Source organism: Eurytemora carolleeae, unplaced genomic scaffold (assembly GCF_000591075.1).
Source record: "Eurytemora carolleeae unplaced genomic scaffold, Eaff_2.0 scaffold1169, whole genome shotgun sequence".
Taxonomy (NCBI): domain Eukaryota; kingdom Metazoa; phylum Arthropoda; class Copepoda; order Calanoida; family Temoridae; genus Eurytemora; species Eurytemora carolleeae.
This window is the reverse complement of record NW_019397137.1, coordinates 43,830-57,453: the sequence shown is the minus strand read 5'-3', so window position 1 is coordinate 57,453 and position 13,624 is coordinate 43,830. Positions and strand designations below refer to the sequence as shown.

At 34.9% G+C, this 13,624-nt stretch overlaps 4 protein-coding genes across 5 annotated transcripts in view; 3 read left to right on the top strand and 1 right to left on the bottom strand.

Moving 5' to 3' along the window:
* The first annotated feature begins 2,020 nt into the window (after positions 1–2,020).
* Positions 2,021–3,173, top strand: LOC111712252 (uncharacterized). The gene is made up of 2 exons (XM_023486821.1): positions 2,021–2,093; positions 2,327–3,173. The coding sequence occupies exons 1-2, from the start codon at positions 2,067–2,069 to the stop codon at positions 2,954–2,956; spliced, it is 657 nt and encodes a 218-aa protein (XP_023342589.1). The 5' UTR covers positions 2,021–2,066; the 3' UTR covers positions 2,957–3,173.
* A 1,280-nt stretch (positions 3,174–4,453) lies between these two features.
* Positions 4,454–8,563, bottom strand: LOC111712251 (replication protein A 32 kDa subunit; the record flags this gene model as incomplete). Its single annotated transcript, XM_023486820.1, is given in 7 exon segments — positions 4,454–4,560; positions 5,320–5,392; positions 6,147–6,200; positions 6,430–6,507; positions 7,229–7,342; positions 7,595–7,663; positions 8,510–8,563. Coding segments are annotated over 7 exon segments (549 nt in total), but the record flags the coding sequence as incomplete, so codon positions are not given.
* Positions 8,564–10,864: 2,301 nt separating this feature from the next.
* Positions 10,865–12,004, top strand: LOC111712254 (UPF0160 protein MYG1, mitochondrial). Its single transcript, XM_023486823.1, has one exon. It carries the CDS (start codon positions 10,890–10,892, stop codon positions 11,874–11,876), a length of 987 nt encoding a protein of 328 aa, XP_023342591.1. The 5' UTR covers positions 10,865–10,889; the 3' UTR covers positions 11,877–12,004.
* Positions 12,004–13,624, top strand: part of LOC111712256 (ribosome production factor 1) — a gene marked incomplete in the record, with an annotated part of 6,451 nt that continues 4,830 nt past the window's right edge. Inside the window, 3 exon segments of one of the 2 annotated variants that reach the window (XM_023486824.1) lie at positions 12,004–12,173; positions 12,716–12,911; positions 13,428–13,544. In XM_023486824.1, the coding sequence (XP_023342592.1) occupies positions 12,034–12,173; positions 12,716–12,911; positions 13,428–13,544 (453 nt within the window). 2 annotated transcript variants of the gene reach the window in all.

Genomic DNA, 13,624 nt, shown 5'->3' with positions numbered 1-13,624 from the left:
TGGTTGTTATATTTTGTCAGGACCTCTCTAACCATGTTGGTTGTTATATTTTGCCAGGACCTCTCTAACCTTGTTGGTTGTTATATTTTGTCAGGACCTCTCTAACCATGCTGGTTCTTACATTTTGCCAGGACCTCTCTAACCATGCTGGTTCTTATATTTTTTCAATTTTTCTTAAGTTCTTTACTTTCAAAGTTTAAAGTTTGGCCACAAAATTTTTTGGCCTAACGCTAAAAATGTGCTGCTGACAATATAGATAAATGTTTTGTTTTCGAGGTTGCGTGGTTTCAAAAACTTTGCTTCTCCTTATCTACTCTCCTCCCCTCTCATTCCATTTACTGGATCCTCTTTAAGTTTTAATTGTTATCCTCGGATTTTTCTCCTCCTCCTCTTCCCTCCTTCTAAACCCCCTTCCTCGCCCCCCCTCCTCTTTCCTTAAAATACAAAACACCTAAAAACATAACACCCACGTGTCAAAACACCCAAAGTGCCGAAACACTTCAGTTTTTAAAGCACCTAAAATTCTTTTTCGGAAAGAAACATCAAAATTTTCAGATGAACTTTTTTGAATGTACAGATATATAAATTTAATGTAAAGGTGAAAAACTAAATTTCATTTTGAACCTTTTAATGACAATTTAGGTGTTTTCTACCTATAAAATGAAATTTAAGTGTTTTTTCTTTAAAGTGAAATTTAGGTGTTTTGAAAAAAAGGTGTTTTCACACGTTGGGTGTTTGGACATTTAACTAGGTCTTCTGGAATTTAAGTGTTTTGAATTTAGGTCTTCTAAAATTTTGGTGTTTTGAATTTAGGTGTTTTGAAGTTTAGGTGTTGTTTTAGGTGTTTTGTACCCACTCCCCTTCTGACCCCCCCCCCCCCCTCCTTCATGATCCAGGATGATCATGATTGTGGACCATCTTATATCAATTTTTCAAGTCATCAGCTATCAATGTCAAAACGGACACAAGCTCTTAATCTATCAATGCCAAACCAATGTACTGTACTGTTGATTGTTTAGATGAAAATGTTAAGTTGTACAGTTTACTTTACTGTACTATATTGTACTGCACTTTACTGTACTGTTAATTGTTAAGATGAATATATTAAATTGTATAGTGTATTATACTGTACTACACTGTCCTATTAATTGTTTAGATGAATATGTTAAATTAATCAGTGTACTATACTGTACTGCACTCTACTGTGCTGTTAATTGTTTAGCTGAATATGATAAATTGTGCAGTGTACTTTATTGTACTGCACTGTAAACTGTACTATACTCCATTGTACTATATTGTACTGCACTGTACTGTACTTTTAATTGTTTAGCTAAATATGTTAAATTGTTCTGTGTACTATTCTGTACTGTACTGTACTGCACTGTACATGTACTGTTAATTGTTTAGTTGAATATGTTTAATTGTTTTGTGTACTATTCTGTACTGTACTGTACTGTTAATTGTTTTGATGAATATGTTAAATTGTTCAGTGTACTATACTTTACTGCACTGTACTATATTGTACTGCACTGAACTGTACTGTTAATCGTTTAGCGAATATGATAAATGTTCAGTGTACTATACTGTACTACACTGTACTATAATGTACTGCATTGTATACTGTACTGTTAATTGTTTATCTAAATATGTTAAATTGTTTCTTGTACTATTCGGTACTGCAAGAAGATAAGCGTGAATCCCCGGGTTCTAATGTTTCCTCTACCTAAGGCTGGGTAGTGGGTTTATTTCTGTGATTCCCAGTTTTCTAGTCTGTAAAGGGTGTGCAATAATAAATGTTTCGACTTTTAAGTGCAATGGATTCTTTTTAATGTACGAGTTTCTTTAAGGTTATCTACATAAACGAACAAAAATATTTGCTACATTAACCTAACTTTTTTTTATGAGATATGATTTTCTTCCCACGACAACCTGCATAACTTCTCAATATGCATTAATGCCGGTTATTTCGCAGGACGCATACTGATCCTTTCTAAGAATAGGACCGTAAGGGTATATAATGGTTTTGCATTACTAACCTAGGTTAGTTCTTTATTTAATCCACTACCATGAAGACCATCAGTCTAGCTCTGCTGGTAAAGCTAATTCTCATAATTTCTCTTCAAGACATTGAAACCTCCCGAGTGTACTTGATCAAACAAGATTTTTAAGGGTATCATTGTGAATCAGACATTGCCATCTTAGCAAGGAGGCTCACTTAAATTTACGCTTACAGTCCCTTTAATTGAACTCAGTTGTATTTTAGACCCCACGCTTTGATCCGATTTATTTTTACCAATATCTCCGCATGAGAAATGTTTTATTCTAGATGCAGATCTGTTGCACCCTTTTCCTCTACACTAATGCCCATCATAGACCTAACTCTATCCCAAGCATCTACCAGAAGAACACCAAGGAAAAGTGTGGTTGCATCAATCCTTTCCCCGGAAACACAGGATCAGAACCTAGAAACACATGTTCTAAATCTCACTGGTGTTTTGTCAACTGCTCTTCTGATTGCTATGATGTAAAACCAACGGACGGAGGGAAAAGATGCTTCTCTGCATACGCCTGTCGGGCTACAAACCTTCTCCCTGCTCTATCTCGTCTGTCTACACCCAGCCTGTCGAGAACAAGAAACCAATCAGCACCAAAGGTAAAATGCGCCTGTATAAATCCCCTCTCTGGTGCTAATGCCTTTATGGGAGACCCGGAGAGAACTTGTGATGCTCTGGATTACTGCTTTGTAGAAGCTAACGCCGACTGTTCTGATGTTCAGCCTGCTCCTGGCGAAGGAAGATGGTATTCTCATGATGCTTGTGATTTGAAACCCTTAATCACAACTATTCCAAGTGTTCCAGTTACACCAGTAGCTACTGTGGCTTCTGTACCTGATATTGTAGATATTCGTACAGCTGTAATTGATCAATCAGGTTTAATTGATCTTAGAACTGCATAAAAGGCTTAACATGCTTTTATCATATCGGTTTAAAACTATTTAAGTACAAAATTTAGCTTTCAAAATCCAAAATACTTTTGGTGTTCAAGTGTACCTTCTTCCCTTCCTATTTTTATATTTTGGTGGATTTCCAACATTGTGATATTTTGTAATTGATAATTTTGTTTTGAAGACATATTGTATTGTACTGTACTGTTAATATATTTTATTCATTTCACTATTCCTTAATAAAAGAGAGTGATGGCTAAAAAAAAAACAAGAAGTATTGGAATTATCTTTGTTACTTTCTAACGGGTTTCAACGAAAAATGTGATGTATACAAGTAAAGGCTGATCAATATTGGAACTAAGCCAACCGCCCACCGGGGGACGCTGCGTTTTCTAACTCATTCAATTTTAATTTTTTCATAAAGCACTTTTCAGATTTGAATTCAGCATAGAATTTTCATGAAAACGATCTGAAAAATGAAATTTTATTTAATATTTTTTTCAGCCTTTCGTTGATTTCTCCGATATTAAATCGTCAATTCGCAACCGTAGTTCGAATATACTATTTTGATTTTTTTGCAATATTTTAATTAAGAGAAAACGCAGCAACCTCTGGTAGCCGGTGGGCTTTTAACTGATGTCTAAAAAAAGTCACTAATCAATCACCCTTAAAGCTTTTTAAATGTTCCATTTCAAGAAAAATATATTTAAAATAGTGATAATCATAAAACTATGAAATAGGAAGACGACTTTTATAATAAATTTACAATTTTTAAAAATCCAATGACAATGAGACACAGCAATTTGGCAGCGTAAACAGACCAATTTCACCAAAATAGTGATTTAATAATTGTTTAGTAAAACTATTTGCTTTAAAACAACATCAAATACACTTATGTCTTGATATTATGTTGTTTTCCCATTCCGATGTTTTCTGGTTCTCACTGTAATTTGTAAAAATGAAAATTTGCATCTGAACATAAAGAAATCTGAAAACTAAGTTATGTTCTGTACATCCCACATCATTTTGTGAGAAAACGCGATTTCTCAAGATAGTCAGTGAACACTGTTCAAGCGTAATATAAGAATAAGGGCGCTTTGAGTCCCATAACCGAGTAACAATTGTAGATTTTCAAGTTGTAAAACTTAATTAAATTGTAAGGAATGGGTGGGTGTCCCAAATTTTTTCTTCTCTAACTAAGATTGTGTTTAATGTCTAAATATTAAATTAGGTAACATAGAAAAGTTATTCCGTTTAGACATTTGAAGAAGAAAATATGGATGGATTTGGATAAAGATATATTTATTTTTGTTTCATCCGAATAAAAAATCACAAGAATGTGGGCTTCATTACAAAAAACATAACATGCTTCAGAAGTTCAGTTAGAAAGGTTTTTTTAACTGTAATTTTTCAATGCTTTAATATCTCTCTCTAGACGTATTAGGTGTAAAAACTAGGTTGAAACCTGGCAGACGATGATCCCCCCCCCCCCACATTGCTTCGAATTACCTCATTATTGATTGTCCCTAGGTGAATACCCTGGTCGTCTCTACACTGTTTTATCAGATTATAAATCAAATCCTGATTCTTGTTTCCGAAACTAGCACTAGAGCTTCCTAGAAATAACATCAATATTACAATATTTCTGCTCAGGGAACTCCTTTCTGTTTTTGTTCAAGCGGACTACTGCTTAATAGTTTAAATGTAACTATTACACCCCCCCCCCCTTTAGTGCAGAGGATGCATAAAGTATATTGCGGACGCAAACTGAAAAACCTCTTTGAGAACGCGCATTGAGAATGAACACGAAGGACGCACAATGAAGAAGCATTAGGACGCACAGTGAAATTGCTCTTAGATGACGCAAATTAAGAATGAACACGAAGGACGCACAGTGAAAAAGCTCATAGATGACACACATTAAGAATTAACACGAAGGACGCACAATGAAGAAGCATAAGGACGCAGTGAAAATGCTCTTTGATGACGCACATTAAGAATGAACGCGAAGAACGCATAATGAGGACGCACAGTGAGAAAGCTCTTTGATGACGCACATTAAGAATGAACACAAAGGACGCATAATGAGGACGCACAGTAAGAAAGCTCTTTGATGACGCATATTAAGAATGAACACAAAGGACGCATAATGAGGACGCACAGTAAGAAAGCTCTTTGATGACGCATATTAAGAATGAACTTAAAGGACGCATAATGAGGACGCACAGTGAGAAAGCTTTTGGATGAGGCACATTTAGAATAAACACGTAGGACGCATAATGAGAATGCACTATTGCGGACGCACGTTAAGAATGGATAATGACGACATAATGCAAACATCAAAGATTATTTTATCTTTTTTTGGGATCACTTACCTCCAAAGTTACTGGCCCCTAATCCACCATTTCCCATCATAGAGTTAGATAGTCCAGACTGGTCCATACCAGACTATAGTAAAATTAGTTTAATATTCTTATTTAGAAAAACAAGAAAATGGAAGTTTTTTGTTTAAACAAATACGTCACAAAATCTTCCGAAAAATATCAGGATCTAAAAATCTAAAGATTGCAATGCCCGATTTACAACGTTACTATTGATATCTTAATCCAATTTAAAATGTTTAAGATAACATCGGGTTGCTGACTCGGAAACGTGATTTCTCGTTTGTTTCTTTTAAGCGAGAAATTCGCAGGTCACTTTTACAGAGAACCCATAGATAAAAATGAAGCGTAAAACACTCCTAAATCTAAATCTAAATCTAAATTTAAATCTAAATCTAAATCTAAATCTAAATCTAAATCTAACTCTAACTCTAACTCTAACTCTAACTCTAACTCTAACTCTAACTCTAACTCTAACTCTAACTCTAACTCTAACTCTAACTCTAACTCTAAATCTAAATCATACTTGATCAGATAAAGGTAAATCGGACATTGCCATCTTTAGATATAGGGGACCTTGAAATTAAGAACATGATTCTTGCCAGGAGAAAATTGAAGTCTAATTTGTTGAGAAAATTGAAGTCTAATTTGTTGAGAAAATTGAAGTCTAATTTGTTGAGAAAACCTAACAAATTAAGATGGTCTTATCTTCAATAAAATTGGCGTGTTTTCATGATTTACAGCACTATTTGGCAAACAAAACAGATTTTGGTAAAATCATATCAAAAAACTGTAAGTAACCCTGACATAGTTCATTCTACCTGTCCAGTCATCTTTGCATTGATCTGCTTCAGCTTGAGATGGGAGAACACGACCTACACAATAAAATCAATGAATTAATGAACAAATTTCAGTGAAAACAAAACTCAATCAATCAATCGTTTATCAAACAATGCATTTATTAGTTGATGTCTTCATCTATCAACCCACAGCTTTCGTCAAACAAGTAATCAATCAATCAATCAATCAATCAATCTAAACAATCAATCAATAAATCAATCTAAACAATCAATCAATCATGCAAGGTGTACTATAAATAAAAACCTGCAGTGCGTGAAAGTCCTGTTCCTCCTGGGTGGGAGCTTCTAGCATACGGAAAGCCATCATATGTTTCTTCTCACCCTGTAACAGTTATGAAAATTAGGTGTATTGTCATTTCAAAAAAAATTTCAAAGATAAGACATGAAATCTACTAATTGGTGATCTGCATTTTCTTTATGTCCAAACACCAGAAATGAACCTAAAAAGGATGCAAATGGGTGCAATTAAAATATTAAATTTACGGACACAAACACATAAAATTATAAATTTATTTTCCAAACCTTAGAATAATTCTCAGAATAATATTTTATCCGTTAAAAAACAGAATTTTCATAAAAGGAACCCGGAGTACCACGAAGTGAGTTGATAAATAATGTAAATATTGTCAAATACCCACTACGGTCTACCCCGGTGCTAACTTAATGAAAACTTGTAAAAGCTCCATATGAAAAAAACAAGTAATCTCAAGTGACCCTCCATTTAAAGATAGCATTGCAAGATTTACAACTAAACACATGAAAGCTTTGTTTGATCAAGTATGAATTTGATTTCAATCTTTTTATTTCTTTACATTTGCGGTTTCTCTCCGTACGTGACTTGCGCATTTCTTGTTGATAGACAGCAATGGAGAAACTTATGAAAATAAACACTTTTAGGATCATAAAAATTACGATGTCTTCCACATTTTTGATCTAATTAAGGTTTCACGAGTACCGTTGTAAATCGGACATTGCCATCTTTGGATAAAGGTACACTGAAAATTATGCTTACAGTCGCTTAAAGCCACTTGCTTCATATTTACCTGTGTCCTCATGGAGCCGATAACCTTGACGAAAGCTCCCTCGTAGAACTCCTTGACGGTGGACCCCTCCTCAACCCACTGCACAACCGTCAGTTGACCAGTGCTATCCTCGATCTATTCAATCAGTCAATCAATTCATGATTAAAATTTAATCTCATTTAATCCGCATAACCATATAAAGTCATATTATGCCAATCAATGAAATAATAAAACAATAAATTCTTATCATTCACCCGATTAATCCGTCAACCAATCAATCAAATCTAATGAAAAAAATTCTAACCAATCCAACCAACCAACCAGCCAGCCAACCAACCAGCCAACCAACTAGCCAACCAACCAACCAACCAACCCTAGATTATATACCTGATAGCTAGTTTTGGTTGCTGATACTTCTACAGAGGCAATCTTACCCAAAATAGCAACCATACCAACCTAGACATTTAATTTGGATATCAAGTTAATATATTTCCATTTAAAAAATATCTAACATATTTCAATCTTAAAAAAGGGATGTATTAGGATAGTACATGAACAAATTGTCTACAATGATTGCTCAGGCCTTGTCCCCCCTCAAAGAACAGTAATTTCACCCAATCTATATATTCATATTTTTCTAGTTTGTCTGTTTGTATCCAAAATATGTCTAAACGGCTGAACCGATCAGGCCCAAATTTATGTCGGACCTCACATGATCCCAGGGAAGGGTTATGGATGATTAAAAGTTCATCAATTAGACTCCAACGAAGCTAGATTTTCATTAAATTTGGAAAATCGACGATTTTAAAAAATAAAATCCGCGAATTTTGGGTTGTTTAACGATGTGTCCAAAGAGAAAATGTTTACAATTGAAATAGAAGAAGCCTAGTTATCTATAATTTGACTTGTTCTCTATACGTCACGTCACCAAGGGTAACGTTGTAATTCGAACATTGATAGCTTTGCATGTTGGGTCATTGGAAACTACAGTCCCTTTAAAGGTTTGATTTTCAATGCGTCATTTAGAATTTAATTACAATTAAATATTTAAACTTATAATTAGTATCATTATATCTTGAAAACATACAAGATTGATAATGTAAAAGTTACTGTTGACATATTATGAAGATGTCTGTATTAGGTAAGAACTTTAACTAGATATTTATAATTAATTAGTTGACTGTGATTGCTAACTTTAAGGCTGGTCTTGAGTGGGTTTCTTTTAAAGTGATAAAATATAGAAATTCTAAGTTCTACTCTAACCAAAATTTACCTGTTTGAAACTTTTATACTTTATCTTACCTCCATTCCTTCGATGGTAAACCCTTCTTCGGGGGCATTTAAAACTTCATTTATCTAGAAAAACAAATCTAAATCAAAATATCTTCTTTTGTAATTTTAACACGGGGGTTAGTATTGATATAAAACGCGTATTTGAGTGTCTTTTATTGACCCAATGACAAAATTATATACATCCTTTATGGCACTTCATCACTCTACAAGTTAGAGTGATTATTTCATTTAACAGTTAACTTAAGCCGAGCGCTGCAGACAAAATTTTTTTTCTGATCATGAATGAATCAGTTGTAAAAATACCTAAGTTTAATACTTTGTTAACGTATTAAAAATTGATAATATATATATAGATACGCTGGCAGGTAGAAACCTCCTTCCTAAATTGCTTGTAGCAGACAACTAATTTTTGTACCTCTGAGATAAAGTGCAAGGAGAGACATCTATAGCAAATTGATTACTTTCTATATTCCTTTGACCTTTCTCCCCCTGCTGCCATCTGTAGGAAAAACGCATTTGTGTTATATAAACATACATTACGTGTATTACGTCCTGTATAGTTCAAGTGTTGCTATCTGGACCTGTTTAACCAATAAAATTAAATTTCTAGGTAACACAAACATACAGTACGCGTTTTGTTCATGTTATGATCAGTTGTACAAGATATAGTAGACAGAAATATTGGCAAACCTTTGGAAATTATTTTATATTTGTTAAGTAAGTGATATCTATTTAGTCAAACGGTTTTTATGAGATATTTAAATAAAATAATATGTTAGGGGGAGGGGGTTAACCAGAGACCCCCCCAGCCGGAATGGGGGTAACTTTAATGCATAATAACAAAGAAAAGATTAACAGTTCCTTCCTGCATTTGTTTGCAGAATTTCCTATGAATTTAGAAAATTTCAAAAACAGGTGGACAATTTACTTGTTTGGGTAATTTCATGGCACATTTGAATTATTTAAAAAAATTCAACTAAGGCTATCAAAGGGGATAATGGACTGGGGCTGGCTCATTTCTTTTTTATATACTAATCCAATTGAAGTTTTGAGCGCACCAAACATAGGATGATCATTTTAGGAAAGTAATGGAGTTTTTTTTTTGGGTCAGAGTCAGAGTCAGAGTCAGAGTCAGAGTCAGAGTCAGAGTCAGAGTCAGAGTCAGATTCAGATCAAATCAAATTAAATTATATATTTAGCCACAAACTATACATGTAAAAATGGATATTTATAATTAACATTAGTTTAAATTACAGTTTATGGCAGGGAGACGGAACTATATATTATCTTTGTTACGCATAGATATGTTTGATCATGAGGACGCAGCGCCCGGCCCCCTGCCTGTCCTAGCCGCGGCGCTCGGCCCCCTAGCCATAGCAATCATCCCCCCTAGTCTGTTCTAGACGAAGCGCCTAGGCCTAGGCCTAGAAATTGGGGTCTGTCCTAGAGAACGATTTTAGGACCCCCCTTCCCCCCCACACTTCTAACCATTACGTACATGACCACTTGTTTTTCGGCAAAATTATTATTATTCACTTTTAAATATTTATGGGTTAGGAAGGTCAAGACACCTACGGCTAGGGGCCCAGCGCCTCGGCTAAGGGCCGGGCACTGCGGCCAAATGACCGGAAATAAGAAGTTGTATTTTGACTTGCAACATTTATCACTCATTGTGGATCTGTGCCACTGCCTGATCACCCTGTGGAAATTTGGCGGGGAACAAGAAAATACTGAATAACACGCAATGCCGCAAATAATTTCATATTTAAACACCTTTATCAATCAATCAATAAATGAATAAAAACAAATTTGATTGAATAAACCCTCTTCACATTCTTCACATGAGTTAAAATAACGGAAAAACTTAGATTTTGAAAATAAAGCAATATTTGGAGGTAAATATAGATAAATATTTGATAACTAATCTTGCGTATTTACAAATAAAACGTTATAATGAAGCAAAGACCATGCTAAAAGATGAAAGATGTATTTGATTCGGAAAAGGAAAATTTAGTCTAAAATATCTGAAAAAGAATAAAATAAATATATTCATCCATGGTAATGTTTATCGATAACAAAGCGAGTTCCGATTATTATTCATTCACTGATTGATTTATGTCAGACTACAAAGACGATTTTCTGAAAAATAAATGGTTTACAGCGGCATTCTAGTCCATTTTGCGCTAAAAAATTATACACATGGAAATAATAGTGTAAATTCGTGAAATTACCGTAATTATTTAATTTTACCGTATATATTTGTGCACTCATCGTACAATTGTTCACATTTAATAAAAATAAATTAATTGATATTTAAGTTTTAAAATAGAAATCGGTAATTTCCCAGTATATAATGTTTTCTAGACTAATTTCTCATCTCACGGGAAAAATGAAGATTGGAACTCACAATGGAAGTTTTCACGCCGACGAGGTCCTTGCTTGTGCTCTACTCCGAGTTCTCCCGAGATTTAAGGACGCAGAGATCGTCCGAACCAGAGATCCTGCTCTGCTAGATACCTGTGATATCGTTGTAGACGTAGGTGCCGTGTTTGACGCGGAGCGCCAGCGATTTGATCATCATCAGAAGACATTCACACATACATTGAATAGTCTGGATTCAAGCTACAAGTATTCAACTAAATTATCTAGCGCTGGTCTTGTCTATTTTCATTTTGGTAAAGAGATTATATCGACACTGATTCAAACAGACGCAAAAAGCTCTGACGTCGATGTTCTGGTCGAGAAGTTGTTTGTCAAGATCTACGAGAAGTTTATCGAAGAGGTGGACGCCATTGATAATGGTATCTCGACACATGATACACCGGGCAGATATACTATCAATACTAACTTTAGTCGAAGGATCGGAGCTTTTAACCCGTCTTGGAACGAACCTGGGAACGACATCGACGAACGGTTCCACCGAGCTATGGCCGTTGCTGAAGCCGAGTTCACGGATAAAGTTCATTATTTCAGCCGATCCTGGTGGCCGGCGAGAAAGATCGTCGCTGATGCTCTTGAACAACGATTTTCCGCCCATAAGAGTGGGCATGCCCTCGTGTTCTTGGAAGGAGGAGCACCCTGGAAAGAGCATTTGTTTGAACTCGAACTAGAGCAAGGATTGGAAGGAAACATCTTGTACACTATCTATACTGATCAATCTGGTAAATGGCGTATACAATGCGTCCCTCAGGGTCCGGACTCGTTTGAGAACAGATTGAGTTTACCGGCAGCTTGGCGAGGGGTCAGGGACGATGAGCTGGCGAAGGTTTCCAGTGTCGAAGGTGCTATATTTGTTCATGCCTCCGGGTTCATCGGAGGAGCAGAGACGAAGGAGGGGATTTTGAAAATGTTGGAGATATCTCTTGAGCAAGCTTAACGATCGCCATTGATCGTTAAAATCAACAAATGTGATCTTAATCAGTGTCTTGTACTTTTTTCCAAGTCATTCAAGCCAATGTATAATTTACATGGAATTTGATGATTGATTTTTTTCTTCATTTCAGATATTTTTTGTATATTTGCATTTTAACAAGATGGCAGGTGATGAGGACAAGGTGGGCGGAGGGGAGGCGATTATTGATCGAAAACTGACTAAACGGAACCAAACAGATCTCAAGCTGGACGGAGAAAACAAAATTGAAAAGAATATCTCTAGAATAGAAAATAAAATCAGGTCAAATCATAATTAAGACTACCAAGAACGATCTTTTGCTTTGCAAGTATTTTATAATTTCGAAGGAAATTTATTTCCTAGTTTTATTTCAACTCAAATTATGTCTTTTGACACAAAGAGATGTTTCACTTAATTCAAGAGGTTCTTTCAATACATTTAATTTTTGTGAACAACCAATTTTCTGGAGTTTTGAGAGTAGATATCGCTATCAATTAGAAATAAATGTAACTTATATCTTCTACAATTATTTTGCAGTCGCTTGGAAAGTTATTAAAAACAATCGTACAGTTTTCAGGAAGAATATCGTTTTCTTTGTCTAATGATATCCATTCTTATAAACTTATTTGGGACTTAAAAAGGAAGATTATACATCAGATTTATATATACAAATTTATAAAAAAGATTGGAGTAATGATTTCTAATGGTTAAAATAAAAACAGTACAATTTTCAAAGTTACAACACGATTTTAAAGCTTTATTTAGAAGAAATTTAAGAACTGCTTCTAACTGCGATAGAATTTAACGGATTTGCCTGATTTTAGGAGGAATGCAGCTTGGTTGAACCTGAAACGTGAGAAGAAGAAGGAGAAGAGGAAGAGGCAGGATGAGAGGAAGAAGGAACGGGAGGAGCTGGGGGAGGATGCGCCCCCCAAGCTGGTTCCCAAGACTATTGACTCTATGCGGGAGTACGATGAAACCACCGTGGGAGGGAAAACTGGGGAGGAGGAAGATGAAGAGGTGAAAACCTGTTTTAAAGGGATTGGTTATAATTATATAATTATCAAGATGGATAGTGTAAGGCATGCGATGAATTATTTTGGTTTCTGTTTATGAAGCAAGTCCTTATCCTTTCTATGATCAATAATCATCAGTTCAATTAGTTCTAAAAATCAGTTTAAAAAATCTTTAAGTACCATGAATAAGACAATTTAGGAAACATTAATTGTATTAACTTTTTTCAAAAAGAATAGTCCATATTTTAATATTTTAAATATTCAAATAATTTTTATCATACAAAGCGTGGCGACGAAAAATATATTTGTACGGTTGTCCACTAAATGAAAAAAATCAGTTCGGGGAAAGAAAGAAAATATTTTTGGTTACAAAATGTTAAGTATAAGTATAAAAAGTGTCCACTGTGGATATCGAGATCTAGCGATTGGGATATCACACAAGTTTCCAGCTCAATTCAACTTTGAAAATAATGCCTCTATAACCGAAATAAATTCTGTAACCTAAAAAACAACAATTTAGATTGAGCACGATATCATCAACGACGAGTTCAGCGAGTACTTCGCGAAGAGCTACGAGCCCAAGGTCCTCGTTACTTCCTGTGATAATCCGCATTCAAGAACAATCTCATTCATCAAGGTATTGATATATTCATCTCATTCATCAAGGTATTGATATATTCATCTCATTCATCAAGGTATTGATATATTCATCTCATT

What these genes read in the sequence shown, in the direction of transcription:
- LOC111712252 (XM_023486821.1), top strand. Translation starts at nt 2,067, where the DNA reads ATGAAGACCATCAGTCTAGCTCTGCTG. An exon ending in CCATCAGTCTAGCTCTGCTG is followed by an intron (nt 2,094 to 2,326) that starts GTAAAGCTAATT and finishes GTTTTATTCTAG; the next exon opens with ATGCAGATCTGTTGCACCCT.
- LOC111712254 (XM_023486823.1), top strand. Translation starts at nt 10,890, where the DNA reads ATGAAGATTGGAACTCACAATGGAAGTTTTCACGCCGACGAGGTCCTT.